General features: G+C 34.8%; 2 protein-coding genes across 5 annotated transcripts; both read left to right on the forward strand.

Annotated features, from left to right (window-relative positions):
• The first annotated feature begins 2,679 nt into the window (after nt 1-2,679).
• LOC106762218 (potassium transporter 2) lies at nt 2,680-8,928 on the forward strand. 4 transcript variants are annotated; one of them, XM_022780579.1, is made up of 11 exons: nt 2,680-2,979; nt 4,288-4,403; nt 4,505-4,661; nt 4,822-5,056; nt 5,136-5,378; nt 5,456-5,509; nt 5,723-5,983; nt 6,653-6,705; nt 6,830-6,947; nt 7,213-7,467; nt 7,637-8,928. In XM_022780579.1, exons 3-11 carry the CDS (start codon nt 4,623-4,625, stop codon nt 8,752-8,754), a joined length of 2,376 nt encoding a protein of 791 aa, XP_022636300.1. In that variant the 5' UTR covers nt 2,680-2,979; nt 4,288-4,403; nt 4,505-4,622; the 3' UTR covers nt 8,755-8,928. The 4 variants fall into 4 exon arrangements, with proteins under 4 accessions (XP_022636300.1, XP_022636301.1, XP_022636302.1 ...); XM_022780580.1 differs by having other exon boundaries at nt 4,325-4,403; XM_022780581.1 differs by lacking the exon at nt 4,288-4,403.
• A 423-nt stretch (nt 8,929-9,351) lies between these two features.
• LOC106761429 lies at nt 9,352-10,866 on the forward strand. Its single transcript, XM_014644982.2, has 3 exons — nt 9,352-10,091; nt 10,167-10,230; nt 10,498-10,866. Exons 1-3 carry the CDS (start codon nt 9,810-9,812, stop codon nt 10,665-10,667), a joined length of 516 nt encoding a protein of 171 aa, XP_014500468.1. The 5' UTR covers nt 9,352-9,809; the 3' UTR covers nt 10,668-10,866.
• Nucleotides 10,867-22,512: the final 11,646 nt, after the last annotated feature.

Consider the following 22,512-nt stretch of genomic DNA (forward strand, 5'->3'; position numbering starts at 1 on the left):
CAATAGAGATGTAATAGAATTTCAAAGCTTAAATCTTTATTATTTTTTAGATTTTATTATATCTAAATTGAATTTCTATTACGTTTTTAATCTTCATTTGTGTACAATTTATTCCAAAAACATGCTTTAATTTCATATTTAAATTATAATAATTAATAATCTAAGTGTTAAAAATCGAGCTGATTCATTGATTCTTGTAAAAATTATTTTTTATAAAATTTAATTATGGATTAAATTACTAAGAAATTAGAGATCTGATATAGAAACTAGTTCTTAATTAGTTGAGGAATTAGGATTTGTGAAGATTGAATGTGTGCACTAGAAATATGATCTAAAATCCCAATTACATATCTAGAGGTATCTGTAACACTCATACAATTGTCTTAACCGAATTTTCATGTTTATAACCTTCTTGTAAGAAAATATATATTTTTTGAACCTTCTATTATTATTTTGTAGCTCATTATGTGCAGCATTAGTATAATTATTTTTCTACGCCAAATAATCATAGATTAGTCATAATTAATAATTTTTAAACTTGTTTTCCAGTATTGGAAAAGTCTTTTGGGACACCATGTTTTTACCAATCAAAGTATTGCATTAAAAGTGGTGTCTTTTCCAAAATGTACCACCATACTTGTAACGTCACACAGTAAACAAAGAGGAAAATTAAAAATGCAATAAATATAATTATTCTCATTATTGATAGTTTTTCTTATATGAAAAGACTAAATAATTAATGCAATCATGATTTTTTCATTTAAAATCTCAAAAATAAATCACACTAGAATATAAAATTTAGGTTATTTTTTTTAACAATGGTTCACCATAGAAGAAATATATATACCATTAGCCAACGTGAGTAAATTCTCCCAACCTTATAATTATCAAATTAGTCTAAGCAATGATATTTCAAATGACAAGTAAGAGGATAAAAAACATATAATTGCTGCTGCCACCAAATTACCTCTCACTCTAAAACCTCTAATTAGTTATCCAATCTTGAAAACCAAAGAGTAATTATGCTAAACTTGTTGACCAAAAACAACATTATACAATGCTGGCGAATCTTTGGTTGCAATTAATTTTAATGTGACAGTCAGGTAGGCTATTTTTTTCTTCTCTTCTCTTTTAATGGCTTTCTTTTCATTAAGAAAATAATGTCATCGATCTTAATTTTATCTTCCCTATTACTTAAATAAATGACATAAAACAAGTTTTGCACATTTTTATAAGAAGGAAATCCAATAAAAAGAATGCAAAAGACTCTGAAAATTTACGTATTCTATAAATTCGTCACAAGTTATTTTTTTTCTTTCATTTTCTTAACCAAACATTGCTTGGTCCCAAAATCACCGAATACTGCAGATTCAAACCGCGTTCCAGCACAATATCATCGCGTATAACAGTTGTTTGATCTTCAGTTCTCGAACTATGTGATATCTTGAGGAAATCAATATCTGTATGATGCACCGATAATGAATGAATCAATAAAGGACACAAGAAAAAATTACTGTATACTGCACTCTTAGCAAAGTTATTATTCTGCCTTGTGGTCCAATCATAGTATCTATTATCTATCATTAATCACTCTTAATTACCATTCCATAATTCTAATTTCAATCCTGCATGTAGAAAAGGTTGATCACTATCACTTCATTTTTTCCTCTCAGGAAGTCCTTGCCCAAAAGTAATAGATGGAAATAAATGGTCAATGAGATCTAAAAATAGTGAAACCTGTGAATTCAAGTTGTTCTGATCAATATTTACTTTCATGCTGCAAAAATCTTTTCTAACCAGCAACTTAATACATTTGTTAAGCATGGAAACTAACTTGAAAGTTGAAAGTGACCTATGCATGATGTAACTTGTTAACATACCATGTCTTTTCTTCAGGGACTAGTGTGTCCCTTTTGCACTTTTTGCCATAAAGCCAAATTAGATATTTATCCTTGGATTTAGCTCTTATAATAAAAGATATTATTTTTTGGAGAAACACTATTTTCATACATTATAGTTTTTTAATTATTTCAACTAACCCCTCTTCATGATAAAAGAAGGATATGAAATTCTAATAACATGTAAAGTGTGAAGAGTGAGAAAAAGACATTATTTTTACTCCTGTGCTATGCTATCCATTATGCATTTGAAATTTTTAACTGTTAAAAACAACAGCAAAACATTCACAAGCTGTAAAGGACAGTTTCATTATGGAAGTGTACATCCCTTATCAAGGGAATGTACATCCCTCCTTTGATTGTAGTCACGTTCTACCTTTACAATCCCAAAAATAATAGTAATTATTTGTTTTGTCTACCTTAATTTATTTAGCGACATTCGTCACTGTCGGTTGGTAGAGAAAATTAACAGCCTCTATCTCCACTATTGTTCGTTTAATCTAGAACATAACAGTGCCTCTACCACTGTCTCATCCTTCAGCCTTAAAAAATTACAAAAGAAAATTCTCAACAATTCGGCATGGGATGTATCTGTCCCTTTTGCTTGAAGTGAAGTGGCACCATTATGCACATACACAAAGGTAAATGATGTATGTATGAATGTAACGTTTGATTCTTTTCATGGATTCATTAAGATCTACCTCTCAAAATTTCTACGTGGCACATGCATTGTACCATGATATAAATATGTGATAGTTTCATAGCTCGTTTTCACACTTAGAGAACGTGTTGAGTGAAGTAGTGACTTTCACGAGGGAAGCTACGACTTTGGTGCTAGATGCTGCTTGATCTCATTCTGTTCCTATCTGGAGTGATCGAAAGAAAGCTAGGAGGGTCAGAAAAAGTTGAGTTGGGTGAATGCCAAAAAAGGATAAAGTGACTCAAAAAGAGCATAGCAGATAACCATCTTGGTTGGTTTGCTGTTACGATGGAAAAGATTGGCATTAATGTCTCATAAAGGAATTGTGAAAATCTTGGAGTTGGGTGGTGGAGAAAGTGAGGAGCACGTTCACTTGTTCAGGTACCATGACCTTTCAAAATGTGGCATTTATAGTCATGCACATGCCTTTGCTTTTTAAGTCTTCCATGCTCAATGTAGCATTATGGTCCATTCCCTCATTTTTTTCAAATATAATTAATTTCTTACACACTATCTTAGTCTCTTTCTTAACCTCATTTGGCTACTCATTTAGAACTCATCTTATCTCACTCATTTTAGTTTGGCATTATGATTAATATACAATTTGGAATTTTGCTAGATACAAAAACCTGAATATAAGATGAAATTTTGATTCTTCCTGTTACCATAGAGATGTGTGTTTGCATATAAGTTGAATCAGAAAACAAGGGAATTCAAAAGAAACGAGATAATTTATCAGTTAAAAAAAATTCATTTTTTTAATATATTGATAGCCAAATGTTTTGTAACTGAGTCATCCACTAGTGTGGCTGCTTTTACTAGAAACGGATTAAAGAGAATTTCAAAGGGTAGGTGGGTGAGGAAGTATGAATTTTGAAAATTTGGTTGGCAATGGGTAAAAAAGATGGGTAGTAGATAAATAAAATGATGCAAAAAACCTAACATAAAGACAAGAGAGATGTGGTGCATAAATTAAGTGTGGGAGAAGGGAAGGGAAATCAAAAACGATAACTGATCCTCCAAATTGGGTTCATTTGGGGTAGGGATTTGGACGAGTGAACTTGTAACTGTTGTTGAATCACGTGATCATGCTTTGTGTCAACATCACGGGGACGGTTGGCTCATTATATTCTTGTTTTTCTTTTTTCCTGCTGCTGCTATGTGACTATGCATCCCATTCATTGTAATAACTGACCCCAAAATTATCTTCTTTTTGTTCTGTCTTCATCTCCATCATTGTCTCAACTCCCTAGTTCTGTTAGAGATATAATTTTCAAAGGTGATTCCTTTCTCTCTAAGGCTTAATCATTCTGTTGGATTTACCAACTAATAGTGAGGTGTTTGTTTTATTATCTCTACATGGTCCAGCCAGACCAATGAAAATTAAATGACTGGAAGGTAAAAATTGAAAGTAAAAGCAAAAAGCCAGATGATAAAATGAGGTGGCACATGATACAACTGATTCTTTGAAAGATTTTGTGTGGGATGGATGAAATCAATGCACTTGCTTCTTTCTTTGCCTGGTGGTTCTAGCTCTACTGTATCTGACTAACACAACCTGTGGATTCTTTCCCTACAAATATTTTTTATAGTGATATTTTTTTTCAATATCTTACCTTTTTTCTTCTGCACCATTTCCTTTGAATATATTATACTAAATTGTGATTTAATGAAAAAATATCACCTTAGGAATACTGCTTTTTGGGTTTCTTGTGCCCTTCTTTAGTTTTGAAGAAATAAAAAATTGTGTCCACTGTTCGGGAAGATTTGACAGAGATATGGATGTCATGTGAGTTTATCCAAAAGTGAGTGAATGTCTTCCTTCTTCTAATCACCTCTGATTGTGGGCACACAAGATGGGTGGCTGTAATTTTTGGTCTGAGATTCCTTTATTCTCGTGTTTCAGAGTGCATGTTCCTTCGGTTTGTGTAACATAGGTGGTGCTGTCGAACAGGGCAGATCTGCAGCTACAAGTGTGCTTAAGCTGATACTTTCTGCGTGGAGACCATTCACAAGTGAAGCTAATGGATCTTGAATCCAGGAAGTGTTGGGATACCTCAAAGGTTAGTGCATTAACTTGGAAAAGCTATGCAAAATCGAAGCATGAAAAATGTCGTTTCGTACTGTTTGTGGTTTCTTCATTGTCTGATAAGGGATTGTTGGGACATGAAATTTTAGTTCAAAATGAATACTGAAAGAGTTAGACGCTAAATTGCATTTCAGAAGGACTCTTGGAAGACTGTTATGCTCTTGGCCTACCAAAGCCTTGGTGTGGTATATGGGGACTTGAGCATTTCTCCTTTGTATGTGTTCACGAGCACATTTGCCGAAGATATTGAACATTCAGAGACCAATGAAGAGATTTTTGGTACCCTCTCTTTTGTATTCTGGACTCTGACACTGGTGCCACTCTTCAAATACGTTTTTGTGGTTCTTAGAGCTGATGATAATGGAGAAGGTAAGCATTTGAATGAACATGAGAGAAGCCAATATGCTGTTTCAGCTCTTGTTGATGGTTTTCTTGCATGGTTCTGTAGGTGGTACGTTTGCTCTATATTCCTTGATTTGTAGGCATGCCAAAGTCAGTCTCCTACCAAATCGACAACATGCGGATGAAGCGCTTTCTACATATAAGATGGAGGAGCCTCCAGAAAAAGATACTTCTAGAGTTAAGATGGTACTTGAGAAATATAAGGGTTTGCATACGGCTCTCCTAATCGTGGTTCTTCTTGGCACTTGTATGGTAATAGGAGATGGACTTCTTACTCCAGCTATGTCTGGTAAAATTCCACCTTATTAACCATATTTATACTAATATTTTCTTATCAATTTGTTGACTGGGATTCCATTTGTGTAGTTTTCTCGGCAGTATCTGGTCTTGAGCTATCTATGACCAAGAAACACCACCAGTGTAAGTTTCACTGATGTCATTCTCTGTATCTCTATTAAAGTTTGTTTCCTACTCACAAGGAGGTAACCCAGTTGAAAAAAAATTGATGTAGTGTGTATCTTTTTAGAATAAAATATTCAAAGATTTCACTCATAGCTTATCACTGTTGAAATGGTTAGTTTGCAGGATTTCTTCCTTGTTTTAGTATTTGAACCTGTTGATATGCGTTTGCAGATGCTGTGATTCCCATCACTTGCTTCATACTGGTTTGTTTGTTCGCACTGCAACACTATGGTACACATAGGGTGGGATTCCTTTTTGCTCCAATTGTGTTAGCATGGCTGTTGTGCATCAGCACACTTGGTCTATATAATATATTCAAATGGAATCCACATGTATATAAAGCTCTTTCGCCATATTATATGTTCAAGTTTTTGAAGAAGACAAGGATAAGTGGATGGATGTCTTTGGGGGGAATATTGCTGTGCATAACAGGTAAATATAGAAAATTCATCTATATAGTTAAATATAATATCTTGGACGGTACTCCTGCATAACATATTCATTAAATTCCAAACTGTGTCTATCTACAAAAATACATACATTGTTTAGTTGTCTTTTCTGCAACCTCCAGGTCAAAATTATGATTAAATTAAAAAATAGAGTATGTATAGAGAAACTTCTGCATAAATACTTCTAGGAGAAAAAGTTAAGATAGAAAGTGAAATAATTTTATCATTAAGTTGAAATTAACTTGTATACAAGTAGAATATAAGAATGAACCTTCTACAAATTAGCTTATGTTTAAGCTACTTTTATTTTGTGGAGAAACTCGTTTTACTTTTTCTTATTTTTTTTTCTAGAAATACTCATGGAGAAGTTTGTCAGAACAGATTCAAATTAATTTCTGAGTGAAATTTACTCTTGAATCAACTCTTCTCTCTTATTATTCAGGATGCTCCTCCAATAGTGTTCCCATAAAATTATTCAACGGCAAGGTGTTATTTACATAAACAAATTAAGTTCAACTTCACTATAATCAAGCAAGAGATGTTGACCCCAATATATTTGGTTTTTTAGCGGAGCATTGTAAAATATCTATGGTTGCTTCAACATGATGTTGCTAAGAACATTAAATACTTCTTATATTGACCTTGTATGCAGGCTCAGAAGCTACGTTTGCTGATCTTGGCCATTTCTCATATATGGCCATTCAGGTTGGTTAATTATATTTTCACATTTTTTATTTCCCTACTTTTTTCCTGGAATATTGACAGCTCTTATGGACCTGGAAGGTCATTTTTAAGCAGGAAAGGTCTTCTAACAGTTTGTCATGTGCAGACTGCATTCACCTTTCTGGTATATCCTGCGCTTATATTAGGATATATGGGACAAGCTGCGTATTTGTCACATCATCATGATTCTGATCTCCAAATCAGTTTCTTTGTCTCAGTTCCAGGTATTCATTGTCCAAGCTCACTTCACAATTTCTTACTAGTCTGAAAGCTGTAAAATTGGAAGGAAGCCTCATAAATAGCTAAATAGAAAAAAACTTCTGGCAGTGTTGTTGTATATAATACCTTTGTTAGTTTCCTGGAAGTATGTGTATGAATGTTCTTGCCTGTTATGGGAGCATATTAGTTAGTTTCCTGGAAGTATGTGTATGAATGTTCTTGCCTGTTATGGGAGCATATTAGAAAAAATTATACAATGTTTGGCTGCAGAAAGTGTGAGGTGGCCAGTGCTTATCCTAGCCATTCTAGCTTCAGTTGTGGGAAGCCAAGCAATCATCAGCGGAACATTTTCTATCATAAACCAGAGCCAATCTCTAGGTTGCTTCCCAAGAGTCAAGGTTGTCCATACATCTGACAAGATACATGGTCAGGTCTACATTCCTGAGATTAATTGGTTACTCATGATCCTCTGTATTGCTGTGGCCATCGGATTTAGGGACATAAAACACATGGGAAATGCTTCAGGTAACCAATACATTTATGCATCACTGACTTAATCATGTTTTTTTCCCTTTTGAAATTTTCTTTGCACTATCATAGTTTTTATGCTAGATGCTTGATTACTTAATTTCAGAGATATTAGATACCTTGTGTCGATTAGAATGACATTTAAATCAATCTTTATTCATTGCAGGATTAGCAGTGATGACTGTGATGCTGGTAACGACATGCCTTACTTCGCTGGTAATCGTAGTTTGCTGGCACAAACCCCCCATAGTAGCACTCTGTTTCCTGTTGTTCTTTGGCTCTATTGAACTGCTGTATTTCTCAGCTTCCCTCACAAAGTTTTGTGAGGGTGCCTGGTTACCAATCCTTCTGGCACTCTTCCTCATGATTATAATGTTCCTTTGGCACTATGCAACCATCAGAAAATATGAATATGACCTTCACAACAAGGTATCACTAGATTGGCTTCTAGCCTTAGGTCCTAGCTTAGGAATTGCTAGAGTTCCAGGAATAGGACTAGTGTTCACTGACCTCACAGCTGGTATCCCAGCAAACTTCTCCCGCTTTGTGACCAACCTCCCTGCATATCATCGCATCCTTGTTTTTGTGTGTGTGAAATCAGTGCCTGTCCCTCATGTTCCTGCTGCTGAGAGGTATCTTGTGGGGCGTGTAGGACCTTCTGCTCATCGGTCCTACAGATGTATAGTCAGATATGGATATCGTGATGTTCATCAAGATGTTGATTCCTTTGAGTCAGAACTAGTAGCAAGGCTTGCAGATTTCATCCAATACGATTGGTACAGGAGTAGGAGGAGCAGCATGAGCGTTGAGGATGATGTCTCAAACTCTAATGAATCATCCAGTCACAGACTAACTGTGATTGGAACAACTGGTTTCTCCATCCAGCCAGGATATGAGAGTGGTGGTGAGAGTGTGCAGCAAGCCAGTGTCTCTGTTGGGTTCCCTACAGTTCAAAGTGTGAGTGATGTTATTGAGATGGAACCAACAGTGAGTGAGAGGAGAGTGAGGTTTGCTATTGACTATGAGCCTGAGAGCGATGCAAGGTCTGAGGTAGGACTGCAGATGCAGGAAGAACTGGAAGATCTTTATGCTGCTCAAGAAGCTGGGATTGCCTTCATTCTTGGACATTCTCATGTAAGAGCAAAGCAAGGCTCATCTGTCCTGAAGAAATTGGCACTAAACTACGGCTACAATTTCTTGAGAAGGAATTGTAGAGGCCCTGATGTAGCACTTAAGGTTCCCCCAGTTTCTCTTTTGGAGGTTGGCATGGTTTACATTGTGTAGAAATATCTAACTTGTAATTAGTCTTTTTCTTTTGTCTTTCTTATAGAGACACAGGCTTCAATGCCATAGCAGTGTGCAGTTTCTCAAGGATTTTGTGAATGAGACTGTGGGGATGACTTTACCCTTCAAATTTAACGTAATTTATATAGAATGTTTTCATTTTTTTTTTCTCTATTTCCGAGAGCAGTTTACATACAAGACTAGAATGCATAGCAGAAAATTTGCATTGATATATGCTTCCATTCCCTGTTCTTTATATTTACATGGATATAACTTTAGAATATTAAGGGTCAGAAGGCACTGTAATTCCTGTAAACTTGCCGTGAGAGAAAGAATAGCCGGAAAGACAGACATCAAATAAAAAGATAGATTATATTATTTTCTAAATTCTTAGTTTTTCCCTTTTAATTTAAAATTAAAGTAAATACACAAATTCTAAATTATTGAAATTTAAAAAGATAAAAAAAAATTATGTTTTTAGGCACAATTTCAAGCAAATAAGTATATAAGTAAAATAAATCAAAATCGAATTAACCCATATGAGTATGTAATCAATTAAGAATTATTGATGATACAGTTTCATGTTTAAAAGTAAAATAACAAAAGTGAAACGAAGTAGTAGTTCTAAACACAAAAGTAAAACTATAAACTCCAATACACTCCAACTTAAAAAAATTATAAATTGAATTTTGTGAAAGTAGATTAAATTTCATAAAATAAGAGCCAGCAAGCATTAGTACTACTACGTTGTCTTTAGCCAGATATTTTAGTTAATAATTATGAACACGAATTACACAATTATGTGGCACAACACAAAGAGAGAGAAAGATAAAAGAGATCCTGTGGTATTTGAGTTCCCTAAGGTGCCACATAGTCTTCTATTAACCACCAGGTTTTATGAGTGGCAAGAGTGCTGTGGACAAATTGACATCCTTGTGTGGCTACAATTTCGTGGCACCAAAACTTAGAAAAACAAACACTTTTTTGCATATAAATAATAACTGCAGGAGCATGGTTGAGAATCAGGGTGGTGCTGAGTACCAAAAGAAGCTAAAATGGGCCTAGGGACTCTGCCATTGACCCCTTCTTATACCAGTTTTTCTCCAAACTCAGGACTTATCCATGACACTCTTGATTGCAGCAGAGTGAATAGAAGCATAAAGTTCAGAGTTTCAGCCAAACAAGAGAAGCAAGATGCCAATAAGAAAAAACAGTCCTTGTTTAGCAGTGTGACTGAGGCTCTTGATTTTTCCCAAGTGAGATCTGCTGAAGATGCTCAGCTTATAGAAGAGGCTAGAGAAGCCACAAGAGCTGGAGAAAGGATGAACAGAGAACAGGTATATTGTAACCTTTCAACTCTTTAATCCTTTCATGATCTCCCTCTAACTATTATCTTCTTTTGTTTAATTCAGTATGGAGCTCTTAGAAGGAAAATTGGTGGTACATACAAGGATTTTTTCAAGTCCTATGTTGAAGGTACGATATAGTTATCTTGTTTTAAATGGCCAACATTCTTCAATCCTCTTTTTCTTCTTTGGCTAATGACATTCTATACTAAATGTTTTTTCGTATTCTTCTTACCATAATTCATGTCCCAATAAGTGTTTGTCTGACTCAAATGCATTGGTTACTCAATTCTACCACCAAGTTGCATCTTTTCCATCTTCTGATGGGTTAATATGGTTGGTTGAATCTGTGTCCTAATTAGCAATGTTACTGAAAAATTCATTTTCCATTGATCAGTGGATGGAGCATATGTTGAAGAGGGATGGGTTGACAAAACATGCAAGGTATGCAAAAAGGACACCAGGGGAGAAGAAAGGCAAGTGGACAACTTTGGAAGATATGCTCATGTTGCATGTTTAGAGAAGTCCAAATCAGGGAACTTTTTTACCAGATTGTTCTCTTCTTAAAGAACACATTTTCTCATATACTATTATAAAGTTTCTGTTATTCATCCAATGATCACATTTTTTTAATTTTTAACTAAGTTTACAATTTCAAAGCTCTAAACTTGCTGAAACAAAAAATGTATTTATCTGATTGTGACTAAGAGCTACAATTGAATCATTCTTCAAGAAACTAACAAGCTACTACATCCGATTTAATTAATATATAGTCTGAAAGCACGCAAGACTTGGATGATATTTAATAAAGGTTTTTTTACCTACTACATCAGATTTAAAACTACAAATATATAGCTCAGTTTGTATAGTTTAAGGAATTGTTAACATGTATACAATGCATTTAATTAAAATACTCGTATTAATACAAATGTTGGCTGTTATATGTTGAAGTACTTTTTAAAATAAGTTGTTAGTAGAGTTACTTCGGGTTTTTTTACCAAACGGGATCAATTACATATATAGGTTCATTTTATAAAAAAACTGACATGTAGGATCAAATGCTTGCATTTAAATTGTCCACCGAGATTATGAGTTCTTCACAACAAAATCGTGTTATATAAACACGATTTGATCTTATAGATAATTTTTTAAAAGCAAATCCACATGTGTATTTTTGAAATGAAATTGATTGTGTTCGGTAAGAAAACCATTAAATATGATTACCTTAAGAAAAATACATGAAAAAGAAAAACTATTATGACACTTGAAATGTGTAAAGCATTACAAGTTTTGGTGTAAGAAAAATCAAACCATCACTACTTTTATGTATGAAGTAATACTACATAATAAAAAATTAGACGGGATGAATTGGTTTCACAAAAAATTAGACTTTTTAACGAAAGAAGAGGAAAAAGACAATTATTATGCTGATTTTATTTAATTTGAATCTACATTCAGTTTTCTTCCAATAAGATTTATACTATCATCAAAGAGTTGAAAGAATTACAAGTACACCTTAATAATTATAAACCTAGGATGTCAAGAACCAATACTCTAAATGCAATTTTCACACAATTACATCAAGATTATCACCTACAATGAATAATGTTTAAAGAATGAAAGAAATGCAGAAAGTAAAAGGAATGAATACACTTGGACGGTAAATGTTACAAATCAATCATGTTAGAAATGTTATGCCTTGTTTCTCAACACCAAGAGGGGTGAATTGGTTTCAAATAAAAAATGCTTTCTTTTTCAGTCTTTTTGGAAATCTTTAGAATGATCTTTAAAGCATAACACAATAATGAGAACAACGCAGTAAAAGAGTTTAAAGGATAGAAAACAAACACAACTTTTTATACTGGTTCGGTCTCAATGCCTACATCCAGTGTCCTTTCAATCAACCTTAGATTGAAAGACCTTTCACTATAAAGATTTGAGTTTTTACAGCAAGGCTTTTAAAGAGACCAACTCTCAAATGTAATCTCCTCTCTAACTCACCAATCTAATATAGGAAAAATACACCCTGCAGAAAGAACAATCCTTTTTTCTGCAGTACCCCTTTGAGACCCTTCTCAAAGTCACAAGAACCACACATTCTTCTTTCTGGCAACACGCACAGGGAAACCACAATCTCTTGATTGCAAAACAAAGTTCTGATCAAGAAAGAAAACACCTTCATGTGCAGCAGTTGATCAGCCAATAAACATCCAAAGATCTCCTTCGAGAATCCTTCAAAATCTTCAAATCTTTTATATCTTGATTCCTTGGAAAAACTAGCACACCTGCAATTCTTTTCTTGACTCACAATTATTATATTTAAAAGTTCAAATAATCAAAAGTTGTTAATACAGATTGTGACGCATCATTATATAAATTTTCTCATGTCAGACGTCTTTTAATCGATTACGAAAATAATGTAATCGATTACACTTTTAACAGAGTTACACCAGAATTATATTAAAACAGATTTAACTGATTAAACGTTTAATGTAACCGATTGCATATAAAATGGAAATCAAAACATTTGAAAATGTGATTGTTATGACAGTTAAGACTTATCATTAAAACAGTTTTCAATGCGTACCAGATTTAACCGATTAAGTAAAAAGTGTAATCAGTTAAGTATTACACTTAGACAATTTTGAAAACATTTTCTTCTCAAAACTCATCACAGCATACAGCAAACAAGTGATAGCAAAGGCACGAGTTTTAATCGATTATACATATAATGTAATATGTTAAAACTTGTAGTTTGCCACACTTTTAGCATTAGCTGCTGATCAACTTAATTGATTACATAAGCACTCTAATTGATTACTTTGTGCATATATGCATTGTGCAAGTAGTTTTGACTTATGAAAACATGAGTATGCATGTTGCGGATGTAAACACAAGTATGAACATAGCAAGTATGCAAATTACTTAGTTCAAGCAATATAAGTTTGAAACATAAAGACAAATTTCTGATGTTGTCATGGAGACATATGTTTGAAACATGGAAACATATGTGTTATCATCATTAAAAACAATATTTGTGTTGTCATCATCAAAAATAAAAACACATAAGGAATTGAGTTTAACATTGACATTGCTCCTCTGTCAACAAATCCTATGTCAAGCAAGAGTCTCTAGAATTAAATTCATCTTGATAACCTTTTGATGAATTTTGCAAAAACCCAATTGTTGTTGTTTTTAAGAACTCTAGAATTCTTCTTTCTTACACAATCAGTTCTTAGAAATAAAAATTCATATTTTTGAAATGAGAATAAAGCTTGGTTTTAAAAGAAAAACATTTTAGTGATATTATTAATTGATTATGAAAATAACTTAATCAATTAATATAATTCAGATTTGAACTATGTGATTTGATTCTATCTTAATCGATTGTATAAATATGTTAATCGACTAAGAGAGTTTAGATAACAAGTATGTATTTTAAAATAGATTCCTTTTATGCAAAAAAATATTCGTGATTGATTATATTTTAATTAATTTGATTCTAAAAGGATTTAATAAATTGATTTACAAACTATTTTATACTCAATTTTCCTAATCTAAATTTTGTTAAACATCTCAACATCATCAAAAACTTAGATCAACAATCTCCCTCTCTAAACCTTATTTAGTAAATAATTTGGTTTAAGACTGTTTTAAAAAAAAAAATGTATAATTAAAAAAATTCCACTGTAAGTTATTTTGAAAACCCCCAAAAAGACAAACACGTTGACTTACTCAAGTATAGTTATTTGTTTTATTTTTTTAATATTTTAAAATTATGTATTGATTTATTTGAAAGTTTAAGTCCGTTAGCTTAGTTGCTCACTCTTAGTGATTGAGAAATTTAATAGTTTATACAAAATCTCATATTCGAACTTTATTACCGTTGTTGTTCATATAAGAGAAAATGTCCATTAGCTTGCCAAATGGTATGTTTTCTGATTTTATGATTTACTGGCTTCATGCATGCTCTTCACTCAAGATTCAACGGGAATAATTATAGAAGACACTTTAACTCTAAAATTGGTAATCAAAGAGGTAAGAACAGATATTGATGTTTTAATGCAAATCTGTCCAGTGGTCATATATTCTAAAACTTCTCGACTAAAATCTATGATCAGGTAGTAAAAGTTAACTCACGTACTTGGAATTACTTTCCATTAACTTCTTAAAATTTATTTTTTAACTTGCGAATGAATTAAAATTAACTTATGGAGAAAAAAAGAACTTAATCACAATTTTTTTTATATATCTTCTCCAAACTTATCTTAATTGACTTGATATCATTTTCATAAATCAAAAGTTAAAATACAATATTTTAAATAAAAATCATCTGCCATCTTCATTCAACAGTCCAGATTTACGAATGCTTACTTTGGGTGTTACTCCCTCCACCACTACACACTGGTCCGTGTATCTCCACATTCCTCTTTTACCCTTCAATAATATTTAAATGGATGTGAATATGTGTTGGATTCTTAAATGAATATTAACATCTGTAGACGGATATCAACATCCGTTGAAGGATAAATAGATGTCGATATCCGTCCACGGATGTTGACATCTGTTTAAGAATCAAGATTTCACGAGGTTGACATCCGTCCAACCACATATTGTATTATACATGAAAGGAGAGAGAGGAAAGCAGAGGTAAAATTAAGAGTTATTATTTCATTTCTCTTCTACAATTGCGCGTGCCGCCATGTACACACACAACAACGCCTCCCTCCCACGCTCCACTGAATCCCTCGCCCATTTTCTCTCTCCACAAGACGCATCCATGTCGTCGCCAATGCAATACGTCGTCGCTCATCAGCTGCAGCACCACTAAGTTGCCCTAGGCAAGTTTGATTCAGAGGCGAGTTCCAATAACACGAACAACAGCTGCAGCGGGTGCACCAGCTACATGAGGTTGCCGAGTTCACTGACGAGTTATGAGAGTTGACAAGTGCAAAGAAGCGTAAGCAACCACTCGCTACAGAAGAACAATGTTGGGCCCCACTACCTTTTTTTCTCCTCTCTTCGCTCAATTGCTTTTAACTCATTTTTATATATTTGAATGTTAGTATTGTTAAAAATAAACAAAACATTTCAGGTTTTCAGTTTTACAGTACCGGATCATGTGTATATAAGGCTGTAAGACTCATACATTCAGTTTAACAAAAATTTCAAGTATTATTCAATACCTGTGAGTGTCTCTGAGTGCCTTGTTGTGTTCTCTGTGTTTTACTCCGGTGAGTGGTGAGTGTGGTGGCCTAAGGTTGTGAGTGGAGGAACCCTAGCAGAGCTTCAACGCTCTGACCTCTCTCTATAAACATCAACATTTTTGTCTTTCTCTCACTAAGTCACGTGGCTCATTTTCTTTTAACCATCAGATATATTTCTTTGGTGTTTTACCACTTTGCCCTCATATTTTTCTAATATGGTATCAAGAGCTTAGGCTGTTTCCTGGTGTGTTTGTGAAGTGGGTACGTGATTTGTATCTGGAGGTGTGTATCCAGAAGAGAAGAAAGAAGAGTTCTTTGGTTGGGTGAAAATCAAAGAATTAGCAAGATTGTTGCAAGAAAGGATGGCTGGAATTGGGGGAATTCAGGGACCATTGCCCATGTTTAGTGGTAAGCAATTTGATGATTGGCGCATCAAAATACAGGCTGTGTTTGCTTTTCAGGATGTCTTGGAGGTTATTGAAGAAGGACTGCTTGTGTTGAGTGAAAAGGCGTCTCAAGAAGAGAAGAAAGAACACAAGATGCTGGTGAAACTGGATAGTAAGGCCAGATTCTTGATGTATCAATGTGTCAGTTCAAAGATTTTTCAGAAAATCTCAAAGGCGGGTACTGCAAAGGAGATTTGGGGCATTCTTGTGAAAACCTATGGTGATGGAGACAAAAATACGAAGGTGAAACTGCAGGCACTGAGAAGGCATTTTGAAACTCTGATCATGGAGGAGAGTGAAACTGTGGCTGAGTATTTTGATAAGGTACAAGAATTGATGAACAAAATGAGAGCTTGTAATGATAAGATGTCTGATGAGTATATTGTAGATAAAATTCTGAGTACTTTAACCCCCAGATTTGACTATGTGGTGGCTGCTATTGAAGAAACTTGTAGAAAGGAAGTTATTGAAGTTGAGGAACTGCTACACTCATTAGAAGCACATGAGTATCGCCTCAATGAGCACAAACAGTGTCAAGAGCAAGCCCTGCAGGCCAGATCACAGTGGAAGGGCAAAAAAGGGTTCAAGAAAGGAGGTAAAGGAGGCAATAAAGGGAAAGACTCTCAGGACCAGCAAGGAGAAGAGTCCAGTGAGTCTGGAAAAGGAAAAAATCCAAAGAATACTGATGGAGAATGGAAGTTTCATAAGAAAAATGTGAAATGCTACAACTGCCAGAAATTGGGTCATTATGCCAAGGAGTGTTGGAAAGGTGAAGGGGCTAAGAATAAACCTAAGAAGAGGGCTAATATGGCCCAAGAAGAGGAATCAGATTCAGAGGTAGTGATTTTGATGGCCTTTGATGATGAGAAACAACCAGAAAGCACTGTTTGGTACCTTGATTCAGGGTGTTCCACTCACATGACCGCGAGAAAAGATTGGTTTGTGAAAATGCATGGAGTTGAGCATGGGAAGATCAAATTTGTTGACAACAGTAGTTTGGAGGCAGAGGGTTCTGGCAGAGTAGTGATGAGGAGCGAAGATGGCAGAGAAGTGGTCATTGAAGAGGTACTCTATGTACCTGGGTTGAAGACTAATTTACTTAGTCTTGGACAATTGTTACAGAAGGGCCACATGATGAAGATGGAGAACAATTGTCTTAGCATCTTCAATCAAAATGGAAAAGTGGTAGTATAGGCCCAATTATCACAGAACAAGACATTCAAGGTGGTGATGGAGGCGATTAATCATCAATGTTTTACTGCAACAGAAAGCAAGGAGGAATGGTTGTGGCACCTCAGATTTGGACATCTGAATTTTCAGGATTTATCTTTGTTAAGCCAAAAGAAAATGGTGATTGGATTACCTAAGGTGGATATCCCAGTGACTGTTTGCAAAGAATGTGTCCAATGCAAGAAAACAAGGGGAATTTTTCAAAGGTTGTTACCCTAGAAATCTGTAGAGAAGGTTGAGGTAGTGTATTCAGATGTGTGTGGCCTTATGCAAGTAGAAACACCTGGTGGCAGCAGGTATTTTCTACTATTCATAGATGACTGGACCAGAAAATGTTGGGTCTACCTACTAAAGAGAAAAGGAGAAGTGCTGCAACAGTTTCAGAAATTTAAGAATCTTGTTGAAAGATAGACTGAGAAGAAACTAAAAATTTTGAGAACAGATGGAGGAGGAGAGTATATCTCCACTGATTTCAGATATTATTGTGAAAAAGAAGGAATTATTCATGAGGTTACTCCTCCCTACACGCCTCAACACAATGGGGCAACAGAGAGGAAGAACAAAACAATTTTGAATATGGTGAGGTGCATGCTGAAGAGTAAAGGAATGCCTAGTTGTCTACAGGGTGAGGCTGTGATGATAGCTACTTATATCCTAAATTTGTCTCCAACAAAGAGACTAAATGGTGTTACACTAGAAGAAGCCTGGACAAGAGTAAAGCCAGATGTTAAGCATCTAAAATTTTTTTGTTCCCTATGCTATAAACATGTTGCAGAGCAGCTGAGGAAGAAATTGGATGACAGAGGAGTTCCATTGATTTTGATAGGGTATCATGTAACTGGTGGATACAAGTTATATGATCCTATAACAGGTGTAGCTTCCATCAACAGAGATGTGGTAATTGATGAAGTTGGAACATGGCAATGGGAATCAAAGGAGAAAGAAGGACCAACCGTTGAGTTGGAAAGTGAACCTGCAGTAGAATCAGAGGCATGTAGGAGGGAGGAGAGTGTTAGGAGGTCATCTAGAATCACTCAGATCCATCACATCTAAGAGATTATGATCTAGCCTATGATGCAACTATTTCATCAAAGGGAATTTTTGTCCACTATGCATTGATAGCAGAAGCTGAACTAGTAGAATTTGAACAAGTTATGAAAGATGAAAGGTTGTATAAGGCTATGCAGGAAGAACTGGGTTCAATTGAGAAGAACCAGACCCGGGAATTAACAGAGTTGCCTCTCAACAAGAAACCAATAGTGCTAAAGTGGATTTATAAGTACAAAATAAATCCTCAAGGTGTGGTGGTTAGGTACAAGGCCAGATTGGTGGCCAAAGAGTTCCTACAGCAAGCAGGGATTGACTATGGAGAAGTGTTTGCACCTGTGGCCAGAATGGAGACAGTGAGATTTGTGGTCTCTTTAGCAACTCAACTCAACTGGACTTTACATAAATTAGATGTGAAGTCTGCTTTTCTGATTGGGAACTTGGAGGATGAAGTGTATGTTGTCCAACCTCAGGGATTTGAAGTCAAGAAACAACTTGACAAGGTATACAGGTTGAAGAAGGCCCTATATGGGCTCAAGCAGGCTCCAAGGGCCTGGAACCAAAGAATAGACGGGTTCATGAGTAGTATCGGGTTTGAGAAGTGTGTGTCTGAACATGGAGTGTATGTTCAGTGTTATCAGCAAAATGGGAGAGAAGAGATGTTGATAGTATGTTTATATGTGGATGATCTGCTAGTTACAGGAAGTAGTGTTGAGAGAATTGCTAATTTCAAAGTCCAAATGTTACAGGAGTTTGAAATGAGTGATCTGGGTCAACTTAGTTACTTTCTTGGGATTGAATTCACCAAAATTGGTGAGGGTATGTTGATGCATCAGTCCATATATGCTTTGGACATGTTAACTAAGTTTAACATGCTTCATTGCAACCCTGCTAATACTCCAGCTGAGGTGGCTTTTAAGCTTGAGAAAGATCTTGAGGAAGAGGTTGTTGATCCTACTGAGTACAGAAGAATGGTTGGAAGCCTAAGGTACTTGTGTAATACTAGGTCGTACATCAATTACAGTGTGGGCTGGATTAGCAGATTCATGCAGAATCCCAGAGTCTCTCATATGAATGCTGATAAAAGAATTCTGAGGTACCTAAAAGGTACTTACAAGTATGGAATATTGTTGACAAAAGGTGGACCGGGAGGAAAGGTACGTGTTACTGCTTACTCAGACTCAGATTGGTGTGGAGACAAGGGTGATAGGAAGAGTATTGTTGGGTACGTGTTTTTCCTAGAAGGAGCACCAATTTCGTGGAGCTTTACAAAGGAACCAGTTGTGGCTCTTTCATCTTGTGAGGCAGAATACATTGCTGCCTGTGAAGCCACTTGTCAAGCAGCTTGGTTGTGTTCGTTGATGAGGGAATTGAAGATAGAAGTAGAAGGGAAGGTCAGACTGCTTGTTGACAACAAGTCAGCCATAAACCTGACTAAGCATCCTACATCTCATGGTAGGAGCAAACATATCGAAACACGGTTCCACTACATCAGGGAACAAGTCGGCAAAGGGAAGATTGAAGTGGTATACTATAGATCCGAAGATCATATTATAGATATACTCACTAAGACGCTGAAAGGTGAACGCTTTCTAACTCTTAGAAAGCAGGTCAGAGTGAGAAAGATGGAGATTGGGGCAGATTGGCATAAAGAGGTCGCGAAAACCTAGGGTTTTCGTCTCAGAGTGGAGATCGGCTTATAGAGAAAGGGGTTTTAACGATTTTAACCGGTGTAAAACATTTTCAAAGTCAAAGGAAGTGTTTTTACCAATTTTTACCGATTATATAATATTAAAGTACTCATAATTTCATTTAGTACACCACTTAAACAACAATGATCAACTTCATGATAGAAAACTTGAAGTTATTTTTGTTGTTTGGTTCACTACCCATGGAGTTTTTTCTGTACTGTCAGAATCTTTTGATGTGTTCCCTCTTTGGTTATTTTTTTTTAATATACTCTATTTGTAGTGATGCACACAGAAGATATCGGTTGGTTTAAAACATAAAGTATAAATTAAACTTTGCTTTTGTTGGAGATTATGGAATTGGAGAAAAGTGGAAGTGAAATCTTAATACATCTGTAAATGATTTTGTTGTAATGCAAATTGATTTTTGGGTGATCTTTTGTATAAACAGAGATTTCATGGAATGCAATATTATTATCATTCAGATAGTCCATTGTCGAGTGAAAGTAGCTTCATCATAGAAGAAATGAGCAGAACCAGTCCTTATAGCCTAGAGGAGAAGAAAGTGAGGATTAAGAGATATAGGAGCAAGAGAAACCAGAGGAACTTTGTGATGGGTGTCGCACCCATGCAAAGTTTAATGAGCATATGAGAAATGCAGTATAGCTAGGGAATGACTCCTAGGTCGTCTCTCAAGGACCAAATGTGGTTCGAGTCTTAGGTCTAACACGCAATGGGGGAAGGGTTTTGTTGAAAGATGACGAAATTAAAAATGGAGATTAAACGCAATTGAATATAATAAAAAAAAAGATTAAAATGCATGAAAACATTAAACCGAACACTAAAGAAAAATAACCGAACAACATCATCAAAATTACCCAAATAAAATGAAATTACTAAATCAAAATAAGAATGACACCTTGCAAAATTCATTATAATGCAATAACTAAATTTCATCATAGAAATGTCACTAAAACCAACACGTGAATTATAAAGAAATGACACCAAAATTAAATGCAACATAAGGGAAAATGTGAAATTCCAACACCTAAACTACTAAATAAAATAAATATTGCATATGGAATAAAAAAGAAACAAGGCTTAAATAAATGTCCATCTTTGGAGTGAAACAATGAATATAAAATGTTGGAGTAAAAACGTGTTCCTTTGAAATCAATGCATCTTTTCTAAAGGAAAGAAAAGTAATCATAGCTTATTTGCTTAATGTAAGGTGCACATGTAAAATAAAATCACCCTTTCCATTTTTTTAAAAAAAGAAAATGAATATAATAAAAAACAATGGCTGCAGGGACCGTGTGCACCCTTATAAAGTGAAGCACCGCTTCTTTCTATTCTCCAAAGCCAATAAATGAAATTGCTGCACCATAATTTCAAACATTAAAATATTCAAAAAAAAATAAACTAAAGAAAGAGTGGTGGCTGGTAGCTACATTCCTTGCAGGCCGTGACACCTCCTAGTTGCAATTTTTAATTGATGCTTGCAGCTCCTCTTCCATCTATCTCAATCAAAAAGTGCATAAGACTAAATAAAAAAAAGGCAAGTAATAAATCTGCAATTGATGGCCATGAACGAAAATAAAAAATCCGCACCATGTGCATTCAAAAAAGAAGGAAATGATTTTTTAAACAAAACAATGCAAATGACCATGAACTTCTCTAGAATCACCGCTTCAGCTAGCAAAGTGAATGCCACTCTCCAAAACGTTTGTCACTTCTTCCATCCAGCACCGTCCACACTTCAAGCTAATCATCTCTTCACGGCAGCAACAATTATCAAAGTCCATCACCAATTCTCCATCAATCACCGAATCTTTATTTAATAAAAACTAAAAAGAAAATGTTCAAGCATTGCACAAAACGTAAAAGAAAAATGAACCCATTTTCATTCCATCAAATCATTTCGGACAATAAAGACTAAGAAAAATATTCTAGCACTTGCACAAAAATTAAATCAAAAGGAGAAGGGAAATGTTCTTCTTCATTCAACCATAATCCAAAATTGTAAATAAATGCTCCATAGCAAAAACGTTCCAGCAGCAAGCTCCCTAGAGAGAAAATGACGGCTGATACTCTTTTTCAATCCCTAGGCCAAGTGTCTAAAAAAAAAGGGTGGGGTCCACCCTAAAATAAAAAGAAATCCTAGGTTAAGTGTCCTACAAATTTGGGCCCAACAACATTTTTCCAAAATTGGCCCAAGATGCAAAGAGTTTGTCTAAAAGTTTTAAACAACAAAATTACAATACAATTAATTTTAAAATGTCTAATTGGAGAGTCTTGAATTTATTTTNTCNCCTCCAAATGTCCCAAATTNTGTTTCCAAAATTTTNCCTAAAAATAATAATGCAAATAATTAGCTCAGAAAATTCAAATTAATTAAAATTAGAATTTCCGGTCAAATTAAGCATAATTAGGAAAAACGGGAAAATACCGGACAATTAAGCACAATTCTCTGATTAATTCTAGCACAATAAACTAAGTGAAATCAATAAAATATCGACTCATCACTTTGGCAAGAAAATTAAGGCATAGTTTATTTTATTTTTTACAGATGCAGTTTTATAATAAAATTTATATGTTGAGACAATTAAACTTTTATATTGCAACATTGATCTCACTACAATACTTGAAATAGTGAATATGTACCATCAAACTATGTGAATACTATTTTTCATATTAGAAAAAGAACTGAAAGTGAGATTTGGACGAATTTGAAATAAATTGCAACATCATGGACAGATGAGAGAAAAGTTGCTACTGAAAAACCATGTTGCCC

This window comes from Vigna radiata, chromosome 5, assembly GCF_000741045.1.
Source record: "Vigna radiata var. radiata cultivar VC1973A chromosome 5, Vradiata_ver6, whole genome shotgun sequence".
NCBI classification, from domain to species: Eukaryota; Viridiplantae; Streptophyta; class Magnoliopsida; order Fabales; family Fabaceae; genus Vigna; species Vigna radiata.